The 14,341-nt window shown below is 38.4% G+C and overlaps 2 protein-coding genes across 2 annotated transcripts; both read left to right on the forward strand.

Annotated features, from left to right (window-relative positions):
• Positions 1-920: 920 nt before the first annotated feature.
• On the forward strand, positions 921-6,605 carry LOC140162933 (E3 ubiquitin-protein ligase TRIM56-like). The gene is made up of 2 exons (XM_072186247.1): positions 921-1,467; positions 3,449-6,605. Exons 1-2 carry the CDS (start codon positions 1,210-1,212, stop codon positions 3,692-3,694), a joined length of 504 nt encoding a protein of 167 aa, XP_072042348.1. The 5' UTR covers positions 921-1,209; the 3' UTR covers positions 3,695-6,605.
• A 419-nt stretch (positions 6,606-7,024) lies between these two features.
• Positions 7,025-11,018, forward strand: LOC140162934 (E3 ubiquitin-protein ligase TRIM56-like). The gene is made up of 2 exons (XM_072186248.1): positions 7,025-7,553; positions 8,268-11,018. The coding sequence occupies exons 1-2, from the start codon at positions 7,296-7,298 to the stop codon at positions 8,973-8,975; spliced, it is 966 nt and encodes a 321-aa protein (XP_072042349.1). The 5' UTR covers positions 7,025-7,295; the 3' UTR covers positions 8,976-11,018.
• The last annotated feature ends 3,323 nt before the right edge of the window (positions 11,019-14,341 follow it).

Raw genomic sequence — 14,341 nt, forward strand, 5'->3', positions numbered from 1 at the left:
TAACCGGGAGGTACCGAGATCGATTCCCACCTCTGCCTGCATTTTTTTTTAAAGACTGGGAAATAATAACCTGACATTCGCCGCATTCGTACTGCAGAAGCGGAGTTATAACTTCTTAAACTTTGTTCCTTCCGTAAAAGGGTATATTATTTTGGCACTACATTATTTCTTTCTTTTTTTCACATTGCTGGTATTAAATATCAAATGGTCATAATTGGCGGTCACTTCAAATCATCCCCAACTGAACGAGGTTCAGGAATGTCCTCTCATTGTTAATTGTTGGTTAACCCACCACTTGAGAATAAAGGACTATGAATAGGTGCAACAGGATTACCTACGGGATTATCTCAAGGATATAATTCTGTTCTCCCTCCTTTTCTTACATCTTCTTTGATATGTGCTAGTGTCAATGGTTATTGTTAAAAGGCAATAAGGTGTGTAATTGCAATATTTCCTCTGAATAGGAAAGACTCTCTACATCGAGTTATGTATGCTGGTGGTTCGCAATACTGTTATTTAAGAGAAGGTATCTTCCAAATCCAAATCGAAATGTGTTCATAATCTGTCTCATTTACTAGAGTTGTTTCAAAAATGCTTTCAATTCTTAGCTAGCTATCAGTAATTATTCGCTAAATCAGAAAATCTAAAACAACATCAAAAAGGCTCCTTGAAATCGTACTAAATTTGATTGAGCAACCTCAAAAAAAGGTTTTCTTAATTTCACTGAACAAGTCAAGTCTATAGTGTTATAGTTTTTGTGTTTTTTTGGCTAAGAAAAAGCAAGTTCCATTTGCAATAGTTTACCGAAACATTCCTTTTTAATTATTCTTTGCTCTACTTTCCTTTAACATTCTTAGTCATTGTATAATAACAATAATATTGTTCACTCATCCCTGACTAAGGTCATTACCAATACGCGACGTTAGCTTATGTATCACTCTTTTCAAGAAGGAAACAAACAGCGACAAACTAAGCTATTCAATTTGTGCTGTACAACAGTGCAATTTATTACGATATGCCATGTTTCTACAGAAAATAATATCAACGCATTAAAAGTACTATCATCCACATTTCGTGCGTAAAACAAGTTACTACCAGAGACCGCGGATAGAATCACTACAAATTAATGATCATTTGATTGCGTGATACAGTGATCTGAAATTGGTCACCATAATAGTAAACAACTGAGTGCACCCTTTCCCCGCCATCATGGCTGAGAATATTAAGCTTGTGGAAACACTCAATCGTGATCTTCTGGAGTGTGGGATCTGTTTGGATCGATTTAAGAAGCCTAGAGGACTACCATGCCTGCATTGTTTCTGCCACGACTGCTTAGAAAAATATTGCAAAGGACAGAATCAAGTGGTATGTCCAAACTGTAAGAAACCAACAGTAGTACCGAAAGAAGGAGTGTCTGGATTCCCTGCTCATTTCATTATCAACACCTTAAAAGACGCACTGGATAAGGTAAACTTCAATTGTTAAAATTTGTCTTCATTGGAGGTTTTAGTTTTATACGACCCGAGACCATTAAAAACTATTATGCCCTTCCTAAGTTTACTGACTGTTTTTGACCATTTTCGTCAAAGATTTCCCCCTTAAATGTTGTCTTTTCCCCCTTGCCCCTCCTCCTTTCCTACCCTCTGAAAAAGTGCTGGCTACGCCACTGCTTTTATAGAAAAAGTAGTCTATAAATGTGTATCCAGCTGTGCCAGTGGCGGATCTAGAGCAGTCATGGGGGTGGGGGGGCAATTTGAGAAAAAATTAAAATGTTGCAGGTGTCTCATTGTAAGTGAGAATCTTTTGGAAAATGAAGACCCAATTGACAATGATTGAAGCCATTTGGTGGACCATTTTGTCACTATTATTGTGTTAAATTTTAGTTTTAAAAAGCGGAAAATGTGCGAAAAGAGGGCCCAATTGAAGCCATTCGTGGACATGTTTTGACTTTTATTGTATAAATTATTCCTTTATGTGTACCCATAAAGTTGCGCCACGCAGGGGGTTGTCTGAGGGGGAAACATGCCCCCCCCCCCCTCTCATAAGTGAGAAACTTGTGCAAAATGAAGACCTAATTGAAGCCATTTGTGGACTATTTTGGAATTGAAACCATTAATGTGGACTATTTTGGAATTGAAGCCATTTGTGGACTATTTTGGCACTATTATTTTGTAAAATGTTATTTTATTGTATAAATTATTTGTTTAAACATCAAGTGCTGGGTGTGAAATACAGAAGCGAAAACGGGCAGGTGTTTATATATACGCAGGGGGTGTCTGAGGGGATGTTCCCCCTCATAAGTTTGAAAATTTTGCAAAATGAAGGTCCAATTGAAGCCATTTGGTGAATCATTTTTACACTATATATCATTGCTTTTTAAAACAAAAAAGGGCCCGAACTCAATTTGCAAAAATGTTACATTGACAATTTATAGGCCTAAGACTTGAGATTCGTAATTAAAGCCTGCATGGATCGATGTTGAAGTCAGCATGTTTAATGTGACGGGCCCTGCCCTGCATATCGGCGGGCCCGCAGTAATTTTCACATGCTTTTGGGCGGAGGACCCGCCTTCAAGCAATGTCTAAAATAATCACAGACCTATAGGGCCTACTTCTGATTGACTGTGCGGTTTATTTAGGAATGGGCCTACTCAATTACGTGCAATTTAACGTTTCCCCTTCTCCTTTTCTCCCTTTTCTCTTCTCTTTTTCTCCTTTTTTCCTCTTTCTCTTCTCTTCTCTCCTTTCCTCTTTTTTTTTTTTGGGGAGGAGGTGGGGGCCTCCCCCCTAATCTTCGAGTTTCGAGCTGATAGCCTAAAATAATTTACGGAATATTAAGAGTTCTTAGATTTCAATTTAAATCAAATCTCTTTCTAAAATTGTAACGTGTTCCAAGATAGAAAATTAAATTCTTGATACTGATAAAAATAAAAAGATATCTTTTCAAAACTCGCTGAGTCAACCGCCACCGACGGTGTCGGTAATTACCCAACAAAGTAAATAAGAGACGCACCATTTGACTCACAGGGGGTTGGAAGTTTTTGAAAATAAAAAAGAAATCGTCGCATTGTCACTAAAAAACTTTCCCCACCTAACTTTATATTCATGCTTCTAAGACCTGTAAAATAGCTTAAAATGTGTGCATTCCTATATTTTCATAATACATTATTAACTCAATTTTCCCCCAAAATGTCACTTAATGTGTTCTTGCACTGACACGACAACATGTAAATTAAAGACTCAAATGGTACGTCCCTAAGTAACACGGGATTGAACATGTTTTTGGAAAAGCACTGTACATTTAATTTGTCTTTGAGATGTTTGTCAAAATGTTCAGCTAATGATCATTGATTTGACCTTTTCGATGTATGGAGTACACATGGTAAATAAGAAATATTCGGTAATTGGTGCTATTAGTTGTTATGTGTTTGCATCCATGTTCTTTGCAGGCAAAACAAACCATGAAGGATGCCGTGTGTGGAAACTGCAACCTGACAAAGAAAGCCACAGCCTATTGCCTGGGTTGCGAAGAATTCTTCTGCCAAACCTGCCACACTGCACACGATACCCTCAAAACCCACAAAGACCACAAAGTTGTAAGCATTGAAGATGTTCGCTCCGGAAAAGTTATTCTACCTGTGACTGCAGAAGACCAGAAGTGTAAGGACCATGACGGCGAGACAAAGAAGTTCTAATGTGAGACCTGTGGGAAGCTTATCTGTGGAAAATGCATCGTGCTTGGTCATCCCCAACATCAGGTCATTACCTTGAAAAAAGCATCGGAGGAAAAGGTTGAGAAGCTAAAAGAGCTCTCCAAAGGAAGTGAAGATCTAGAGATAGAGTACAGAGATGCCATCAAGAAAACAGAGGATGTTCAGAAGAGTCTTGCTGCTGCCTCCAAAGAGGTCAAGAAGAACCTGCAAAGGGTCAAGAATGAGTACTACAAGCAGGTGGATGCAATCTTCAAGAAACATGAGGTTGATGCCAGGTTAGTGGATGTCCAGAATGCCAAGGAGCTAAATCATATCAAAGACAATCTTCAGACAACATTGGCTAAACTTGAATGTGCCCGTGATCTTGCTACTAAAGTCACACAAATGGGATCAGACCATGACATTACTTCAATCTTCCCTACCTTGTCAGCAAGTCTTAAGGAGCTGAATGAGATGACCAAGCCTGTGGCTGCATCAGACTCGCTGGGATATGTCGGGTTCATAGCACCTGGTACAGTTGATATTCCTGATATGTGTAGCGTGCTGTCGTTCAAAGACAAGTGGGTATTGATTAGGCGGTTTAGTACCAAGGCTGGACTGAGTGGCCCGTGGGGAATTGCAGTCAACCACGATGATGATATGAGTGGCCCGTGGGGAATTGCAGTCAACCACGATGATGATATTGCTGTGACAAATGGATACAATAAAACTTGCAAAGTATTCTCAAAGGATGGTAAGGTCAAGTACATATTTCAAGGTCCTCTTACAACGAGCCTGATGGATATCGCTATAACATCAGACAACTGGTTTGTCCTTCCTGGCAAAGGTCAGATTCAGTTCTATGACAGCCAAGGTAAGACGTTGACCGACTATCCCAAGACACCTACTTATGATATGCTCAACCAACCATCCACTCCTCGTGCACTCGCTGTAGATTCGAGCGGCAGGATTATAGCTGGATTAAGAGGCAACACAATCTCCATCCATCATGAAGATGGCCGACTCATATCTAAGTTTGCTACATCTGGTATGCCAAACTGGCTTGCTGTCACCTACAAGGAAGATATTGCTGTTGTCATTGGCAACACTCTACAATTAATGAATTACTATGGTAATAATGTCAGAGTACTGCAGCCTCCTCTACAAGTCACTGAGTGGATGCCATACGGTGTCTGTTGTAGTAAGCAAGGTGAGATATTTGTTGTGAATCTCGGCAACCCTAAAGCTGTATATCGATACACAGCAGATGGTGAGCAGTGTCTGGGATGTGTCATCACAGGACTTCATTACCCAATGGGTATTGCTATCTCAGACGATGGACAGCAACTTTTTGTAGTAGAACGCACTCAGTGTGTTGTTAAAATATTCCTAAGAACGAGCGGGCCGAAGATAGCAGCTGATTTATAGAATTACCACCCCAACAAATTAGGTTAGTGTAGGCTATTAAGTTAGTTGAGGCTATAATAAGAATTAGGGTTGGGTTTAAGGGTTAGGTTAGGTTAGGATTAGGATGATGTTTGGGATTAGGGTTGCCGTTAGAATTAGCCTTATGATTATATATTACCAGCTGATGGTGCACATAGCCATAGCAGCTGAAAGCACAACCCTCTTCAAACAAACGCAAACGAAAACTTCAGGATTGAAATATTAGGCCAAAGTGTAGATAAAGAGTGTTACATTTTCTCTTGTACAGCCTGAAACAAAGCTAGCTCAAATTTTACCATGGGAAGGGAGGGCAGTAATTGTTCTCTGTGAGAAGTCTCCCCCTTCTTATAATATCGAATTGATTAATTCGAATTAAACAATTCATTGATGTTTGCACTGAGTAGTAGCCATTACTGCCAGTAGACAGGAAGTCTGGAAAGTTGACCTCAACGCTGTGGGAGGTCTTCCCATGCTTTTGAATGGGACAGCAGTAACCTTGGCCAATTTTTAGACCAAAATTTTGGATTTTCCAGATTTTTTGTCAAGTTTGTGAGAGCATACAAAGACTACGGTCCATCACCTGTCACTTGGTAGTCTTGTAACATGTCTAATGGCGCTACCCATGGCCACTCGATGAATTGTTTAATTCGAATTAATCAATTCGATATTATAGACTGTTCTTACGGTTTTAATTTTTTTGTACTTTTTAGCCCATTTTTGAACATTTTGCCGCATTGAAAGTTGGCTTGCCCCTAAGGCCCACTCGTTCCATCCCTCTGAAAAGGACCTGGCTACGTCATTGTATTTAAAGGGATGTGCCCCCCCCATAAAATAGTATAATTCCTACATCAACACTGAGATTTTTGTGTCAGAAAAAAAGCTCACATTTTTCTCATTAGCCCGGTAAAAAGTTTCGTTTAGATGGTGTGAACAAAAACGTGGCGAATTGTATTAACCACGACGGAATAGAAGTACATGTACTATATGGGGTATTTTACAAGGAAAAGGTTTGGCTACAAAACCTCAAGTCAAAACCTCAAGTGTTCCTTACAATATTTTTCAAATGTTATGTTATTAAATGAAGGTGCACACTTGTCCATATACTAGCTTCATTTCAATGAGCCATGAATGGCCAATTCTCTTATCTTGTGCAAAAAGTTACTATTTTCGACTGTTTTGTCATACGGTTGTAAATTCAATGAACTATGACTTTGTGGAAGAGCGCTTTAACAAATTGATATTCCATATCAATTTTGCTGGAGCAATACAACTCTAAATTTGGAAGCATATTGTTTTAATGATAGACCGCGGTGTAATAAAGAAAATAGAACAGGTAAAGATTGGCCCATGCCCCTTTGTATAATTAAACATTATCTTGGCTTTACTTTCCTTTAATTGAAGTTGTAGTCGTTGTATATAATGATTCTGTGTTCACTCATCCCTGACTGAGGTCATTACCAACTATTGCATTGCCACGGTGGTGGGTGTACATGGCACATTTGTCGTGTACGGTTACTACACCCCTTGATAAATTTGTGACTATTTTTGCATTTTTCTCAAAAAATAATAACACACTGGTAACATAAGTTATGTATAGGGGCAAGGAATCCAGTTACTACACTGGAATTTCAGTGACTAAAGATAAGCGGTACGTTATTTATGCTAAGAAAAGAAGTACCGCTAAAATGTACCTCATTTCTTAACATAATAATATACAATGATGAACCACTTGTCTTGAATCACTGAAATTTCAGTGAAGTAGATTCTTTTCCCCTATAATATACATAACATTTGTTACCAGTGTGTAGTTATTTTTTTTAATCCAAAATTAGTCACAAAATTTATCAGGGGGTGTAGTACCACCTTAAAATGTATTAAACGTGAACTCTGCTCAAGAAGGAAACAAACATGTTGAATGCATTGCGCGATTGCAATAATTTATTCATACGATGCATGTGAGAAAATAACAGCAACGGATTGGAAGTACTATCATTAAGCCTTCGTGTGTTCAACAAGTTGTAGTATTTGTAGTATTTCAGAGACTGCGGAATAAATCACTAAAATAATGATCATTTGATTGCGTGATACATGCAGTGCAACATTTTGCCACTACATGTATAACAGTAACAATTGAATTGCGCCCTTTTCTACCAACAAAATGGCTGACAGTGTTAAGCTAATGGAAACACTTAACCGTGATCTCTTGGAGTGTGGGATCTGTTTGGATCGATATAAGAAACCTAGAGGACTGCCGTGCCTGCATTGTTTCTGTCACGGCTGCTTAGAAAGATATTGCAAAGGACAGAAGCAAGTGGCATGTCCAAACTGCAAGAGACCAACAGCAGTACCAAAAGAAGGAGTGTCTGGATTCCCTGCTCATTTCATCATCAACACCTTACAAGAAACACTGGATAAGGTAAACTTTAATAGTTAAAATGTGTCTTCATTAAAGGTTTTAGTTTTATACGAACCAAGACCATTTAATAAAAGCTATTATGCCCTTACTAAGTTTACTAACCGTTTTTCACCATTTTCGTCAAAGATTGCCCCCCCCCTTAAATGTTGTCCTTCCCTCTTGCTCACCCTCTGAAAAAAGTGCTGGCTACGCCACTGTTTTTATAGAAACAGTAGCATATAAACAATAAATGTGTGTCTTGCTAATCTTCGAGTTTCGAGCTGATAGCCTAAATAATTTAAGGAGTATTAAGAGTTCTTAGATTTCAATTTTAATCAAATCTCTTTCTAAAATTGTAACGTGTTCCAAGATAGAAAATTAAATTCTTGATACTGATAAAAATAAAAAGATATCTTTTCAAAACTCGCTGAGTCAACCGCCACCGACGGTGTCGGTAATTACCCAACAAAGTAAATAAGAGACGCACCATTTGACTCACAGCGGGTTTTTTTTAAATAAAAGGTACATTTGCAAAAAGAAATCTTCGCACTGTCACTAAAAAACTTTCCCCACCTAACTTTATATTCATAATAATGCATGAAAATTAAAGACTCAAATGATACGTCCCTAAGTAACACGGGGCCAGTGGATTGGAGTAAACATGGTAAATAAGATATATTCGGTAATCATTGTAATTGGTAGTGGATTATGTGTTTACACCTATGTTTCTTGTAGGCCAAAGAAGCCATGAAGGATGCAGTGTGTGGAAATTGCAACCTGAAGAAAGCCACAAGTTACTGTCTGGATTGCAAGGAATTCTTCTGCCAAACCTGCCACATTGCACATGATACTCTCAAAACCCACAAAGACCACCAGGTTGTAAGCATTGAAGATGTTCGTTCCGGAAACGTTATGCTACCAGTGACTGCATCTGAAGACCAGAAGTGTAAGGATCATGATGAAACAAAGAAGTTCTACTGCGAGACCTGTGAAAAGCCCATCTGTAGAGATTGCATTATGCTGGGTCACCTCCAACATCAGTATATCAGTTTGAAGAACGCGTCAAAACAGCAAGTTGCAACGCTTAAAGAGCTCTGCAAAGGAAGTGAAGATAAGAAAAATGAGTGCGTGAATACCATCAAGAAAACAGAGGCTTTTCAAAAGAGACTTGCTGCTGCTTCCAAAGAAGCCACGAAGAACATGGAAAGGGTCCAGAATGAGTACCACAGGCAGGTTGATGCTATCTTCAAGAATCATGAAGTTAATGCCAGGTCAGTGGAGGTCCAGAAGGCCAAGGAACTAGATCATATCAAACACAATCTTCAGACAACATTGGATAAACTTGAAAGTGCCTGTGATCTTACAACGAAAATCACAAAATGGGATCAGACCATGATATCACTTCAATCTTCCCTACATTGTCTGCAAGTCTCGAAGAGATGAATAAGGTGACCAAGCCTGTAGCTGTACCTGAGTCGCTGGGATATGTTGGGTTCAACGCACCTGATGCTTTTGATATACCTGATTTGTTTAGCGTATTGTCAGTCAAGCCTGGAGACAAGTGGATACAAAGTGGACAGATAAGTAACAAGTCTGAATTGAAGTTTCCATGGGGAATTGCTCTCAACCAAGATGGGGATGTCGTTGTGACTGGACACAAGAGCTATTGTAAAATATTCTCAAAGGATGGTAACATCAAGTACACCTTCCAGGGTCCTTTTGGTGAATCACTATTTAGAGTTGCTACCACTGCAGACAATAGATACATAATCCCAGGTAAGGCTGAGATTCGGTTCTACGACCGAAGAGGCAACAGATTAAGTAAGGCATCTACCTATGATGTGAGCAATCAACCATCCAAACCTAAGGCACTAGCTGTAGATTCAGAAGGCAGGATCATAGCTGGGTTACGAGGCAACACAATCTCCATCCATCATGCAGATGGCCGACTCATATCCAAGTTTGCTACATCTCATATACCAATACAAATTGCTGTCACCTCCAACGGAGATATTGCTGCTTTGATAGGTTCCAGTGTTCAACTGATGGATTACTCTGGTAACAATGTCAGAGTATTGCAGCCTCCTCAAGAAGTCACTGACTGGGGACCGCACTGTGTCTGCTGTAGCAAACAAGGTGAGATATTTGTTGGAAATGGTGGCAAACCTACAGCTGTATATCGGTACACAGCAGATGGTGACCAGTGTCTGGGATGTATCATAACAGGGCTTGATTACCAAACTGGTATTGCTATTTCAGAGGATGGACAGCAACTATTCGTAGCTGAATATCATCAACATCTGGTAAAGATATTCCAAAGACAATAACTCGCACCACAAACAGCTGTTTGTAGTGCAATGTATGGATTAAAGGCAAAATGTTTGGCTATTATGAGGAGGAACATAGTGCACTTACGTCCACGGCGAATTCACCGTGACCTTTCCAGCCATAAACCCGCTTATTGAAGATTAAACCGATATATGCAGTACTAAACCATTATATAGTAATCTATTGTCCAATGCAAATTTATTACCACCTGATAATATTGATCCAATGAGCGACCGAATTGTCCGCTACGGACGACTAATCCAATCGATAATGACTCCATTGACATGTACGAACGGAGCCCCACTGATCGAGTTTTGGGATATTTTTCACTGGTTTGCAGCTATTTGCTGTCATTTACTCATCAAGGCGGAGTACCGTTATTATAAGGACTATGCCAATTATTTAAAGATTGACATGTAGAGAATAAGCTATTATTGATTGACAGAAAGTACTAAATTTGTACCTATGACGGTTTTATGACGCCAATATTCAAAATACGATCAAAAAATGGCGCCCCGGTGAAGTAAAATGTACATTGGAATAACACGGCGAGTTTGGATAGATGGTAGGATTTCTTTTTAATAAAAATGTATGTTCCCCCGTTATTAAAGCTTGTACCGGGTTGAAGATTCAGATATTTGGAAAAGAATAAGTATTTGAAACAGAGAAAAAGTACTAAAATCATAGCTTTTATACTTTTTGATATTATGATACTAACTAGTTCGTCCTCAATAGCTACAACACGGCACTACCAGTAGGGTTCAATTGCCTATTGTGAGTGCCCCTGTGTTGTGTGCATACATGTAGTTAAGGCCTGTAGCTGTTAATGTGACACTCTCCGTCGAGTTTTTGATAAATTCATTAATTTCTCAAAAAGTAAAAATAGCAGTTTAACAAATAATAGTTCAAATGAAAGCCATTATTGGGGGCATAATTATCGTATCATTAAAATAGGTCTGACACCAATTAAAACATGTGTTTTGATGTCCCAAGTTCATAGTAAAATATGCTCACGCTCTTTTTTACAGATGGCCTGGAATTTCATATTTCGGTTGCAGCGATTGCCCAAAAACAGGTGGTATGCTTATGAAAAGCGTTTCCGCTTGGAATGTAGATAGTTATTGTTGCTATTACTGTTCGCGATTTTAATTTATGCATTCTTTAGCCGACAATTTTCAATGCAATTTACACACTCAAAATGTCGCTCGCGTAAATACTGATATTTTAAACAGTATCCGTTTTTAAACGAAACTACTGTCCACATTAGTTCCCAAGACTTTGATGAAAACATAGATACCAAATCAGACTGCATGTGACGAACAGATTTTAAACTAGAATTGAAAGAACCAGCGTATGCCCTATGAAAATGCTGTTTCGTAATAAATCGCGTTGTGATAAAAAGAGGGAAATTTAGACATCCTTTTGGCTGTTTTTTATACCAAGGAAATGCGTGACCTACCCCAAACTTCTCATGTAGCCTTGACTTAATGTCCGTGACTGTTTGATATTATTGAATTTAGACGATTTGAACTATTTACTTACATTTAACCCGATGTTTGGCCAGAGAATGTTGTATTATATTCCAAAGATGGCGACAGCTACAGACTCACTTTAAACTAGTAAAAAGGACACGTTTCTGCTCAGATGTTTCAGAGTTTGAGACCATATATTCACGATTTTCCTATTACAATTCAAACCTATGACAAATTTGGCTGGTTTGCGATATGCGATTTTTCATCCTGATGTGGTAGTGATGTCAGTACAGTGAGCATTTAATTGGGCACAGCCAAATAATTACTAGCGTTCGGCCAAAGCGCTGGTGTACACATCCACACGCTTAATACGCCACATAGATGCGCGAGCGAAACAGCTGCTTCAACGCGTTGACGTTGACTGCCACATCAGGGTGAAAAATGGTAGGCCTACATGTATGACTATAAAACCTCAAACACGCCCCTCGATAAAGGTTGGCAAATGAAGGAGGCGGCAGTTTAGCGAATATGCGAGTGCAAGCGCCGCCCTAACCGTGGAAGGTTTCCGCATACCGAATATAGGTTTATATCATGGCCTCTAGGCCTCATGGTTTATTTTTCGAAAAGAAAGCATAATCATTTGAGAAGGGAATGGATATTGCCATAATAATATCAAAGTTAATACTTGTCGTCCATAACAAGAAGGAATGCATCACGATTGTATAATATCCAGCTTTGGTATTTCATTTGATTACACTAAACATATGAAGCTTTATCTTTACTAGATTTATGCACTGAACATTTGCAGACCAGGCCTTCTACATGTAGTGAGCACCACATTAGATTGTGTTTACAAGAAATATTTATAAAATAAATAAATAACATGAATCCATATAAGATTTATATAGTGCACCAGAGGATACAAAGCGCTGTAATTTCGCTGCTACTAGTGAATTATCAGAATCAGATATCATCAACTATGCCGATTGTAGCCGATTAGATTGTAACATCCACTTATTATCTCAGCAGTTCCCCAAAGTCCATTGGATGAAGAAAGATGTGAGCGGTATGAATTAATAAGTGACGCCTCCTAGAAATATCTTAGATCACCAGCTTGGATGATAAAATATTATCTAGAAACAGGCATCTGTTTTTCAAGGTCTCCCTTACATCTATTGAATAGAGTCCATGACCTGACGCAACGCATTATTAATGAGTAGCTATTAGGGACAGTCATGATGTTATGGTTGAGCGAGCAACGTATGACCACTACACAGGTCAATGGCCTGATTGCGATCTGGCGGGTTTTTAAAAGCACAGTCCCTGAACTACGGTGTACCATGAGGGACATGCAAACTTAAAATAATTTTTCACAAACTCAAATATTTTTTGCAAACTGAAATGATTTTCTACAAACTCAAATATTTTTTTACAAACTTGAAATATTTTTTGCAAACTTTCGACTTTCACGAGAGAGCAAGACTCCCAGCGAGACTCAGGCTATCGAGATTGAGTCTATGCGCGATGCGATATGATTTTTTTAAAAAAGAAGGGTCTTAGACCGCTCGGCCACACGACTTGTTGGTATCCATCTTGAATTTTTTTACATATAATCGCAACCTCAACATAGGCTTACCACGTGGCAAGCAAAGGCAGAAAACATACCATATTTTGGAATTTTATTTGCTTAAAAACATTAATGTGTATTAATAGCGCCCAATTGTTGTTAAGGAGGCTGTGTACTCTCAGACATGCATGTAGTAAAAGTGCAATAACTTTGTAATTATTCGCACAAGACATATAAAAGTATACATTTGTATGAAGGCAAGACATCAATAAATCTTAATATAAATACAGATTTGGGGTAAAAACAACAATTCTGAAGAAAATCACAAAAAAGTGAGTTTCTGGCAATATTTATTAGGTACATCATAACAAAAAACACTCTTTCCAAAATATTTTATTTTGTTTATAGCTCAACTTGAGGCTCCATTCCAAAAGCGGTTTTTTTTATATTTTTTTATATCAATTGGCCTTATATTTTGAGATATTGACCATATAAGACATCAAATTGAACTTTTTAAAATTCTCAAACGCCTATTTGCACAAAATGATGCCTAAAATCGGAAATAGACCAAAATATAAAAAAATGAGAAAACCGTTTCTTGAGTCAATCGTGCTTTTTACGATGATCATATTGGCTTACCTATAGATGCTGTATTTATTGAGTTATCGTGTACCTAAATCGTCATTTTACCGAGAAAATGAACATTGAAATAATGGCCGTTGAAGTTTAAAGTGGTCACATTTTGCACTTTCATCGAATTTCACAGGGGAATAGGGCAGTTTTCGTTTTTGTACCTTATATTACGTGAACATCGGGTAAATCCACAGCCCCTTGAGAAGTTTGAGCGAAATCCATTCATAACTTGATATTTAAATCGGGGAAAGAACTTGAAAAACCCACATTTTATCAGCTAAAACGGAGCCATTTGACCACTAGGTTTTGTGAAATCAGTGCTTCCGTGGTGTTTCCATAAGATGCGCCGCGCATGCAGATAAGCGTCGCGTATGCGTAGCGTATTTGTGCGTTAACAAATTGCGCGATACGCAACGCGATGCGTTGTTGGGCGCGTGTACCCTGCTGGTTCAACAAAGATTTTCTTTCCTTTTCAATTTCAAACACGAGTGGAATAGTGAAATAAAATCCTTAAAATATTGCAGTTGGAGTTTACAAATCTGGATTTTCATTCCTTTTATTTATAAAAAACATAACAAAGTGCAAACATCAAAAAAAACTCAATTTTGCGAAAGAAACAATGTCTAGAGTACACAGCCGCGTTAAGAGGCGCACCATTTGATTTCCAAGGAAAAAACTTCGCCCACTAGTGAGACGAAAAAACAACTTCGCCCACTAGTGAGATGGAAATTTTTGTTGCCTCACTGGTGAGTAAAACAAATTTCTCCCACCCAACTTTGTATAAAGGTATACATTATAATTGAAAAATA

Source organism: Amphiura filiformis, chromosome 10 (genome assembly GCF_039555335.1).
Source record: "Amphiura filiformis chromosome 10, Afil_fr2py, whole genome shotgun sequence".
Classification (NCBI taxonomy): Eukaryota; Metazoa; Echinodermata; class Ophiuroidea; order Amphilepidida; family Amphiuridae; genus Amphiura; species Amphiura filiformis.

Bases quoted from the DNA above. Each gene is read 5' to 3' on its own strand.
- LOC140162934 (XM_072186248.1), top strand. From the start codon at position 7,296: ATGGCTGACAGTGTTAAGCTAATGGAAACACTTAACCGTGATCTCTTG. The intron at 7,554-8,267 runs GTAAACTTTAAT...TGTTTCTTGTAG, and splicing joins TACAAGAAACACTGGATAAG to GCCAAAGAAGCCATGAAGGA.
- LOC140162933 (XM_072186247.1), top strand. From the start codon at position 1,210: ATGGCTGAGAATATTAAGCTTGTGGAAACACTCAATCGTGATCTTCTG. The intron at 1,468-3,448 runs GTAAACTTCAAT...TGTTCTTTGCAG, and splicing joins TAAAAGACGCACTGGATAAG to GCAAAACAAACCATGAAGGA.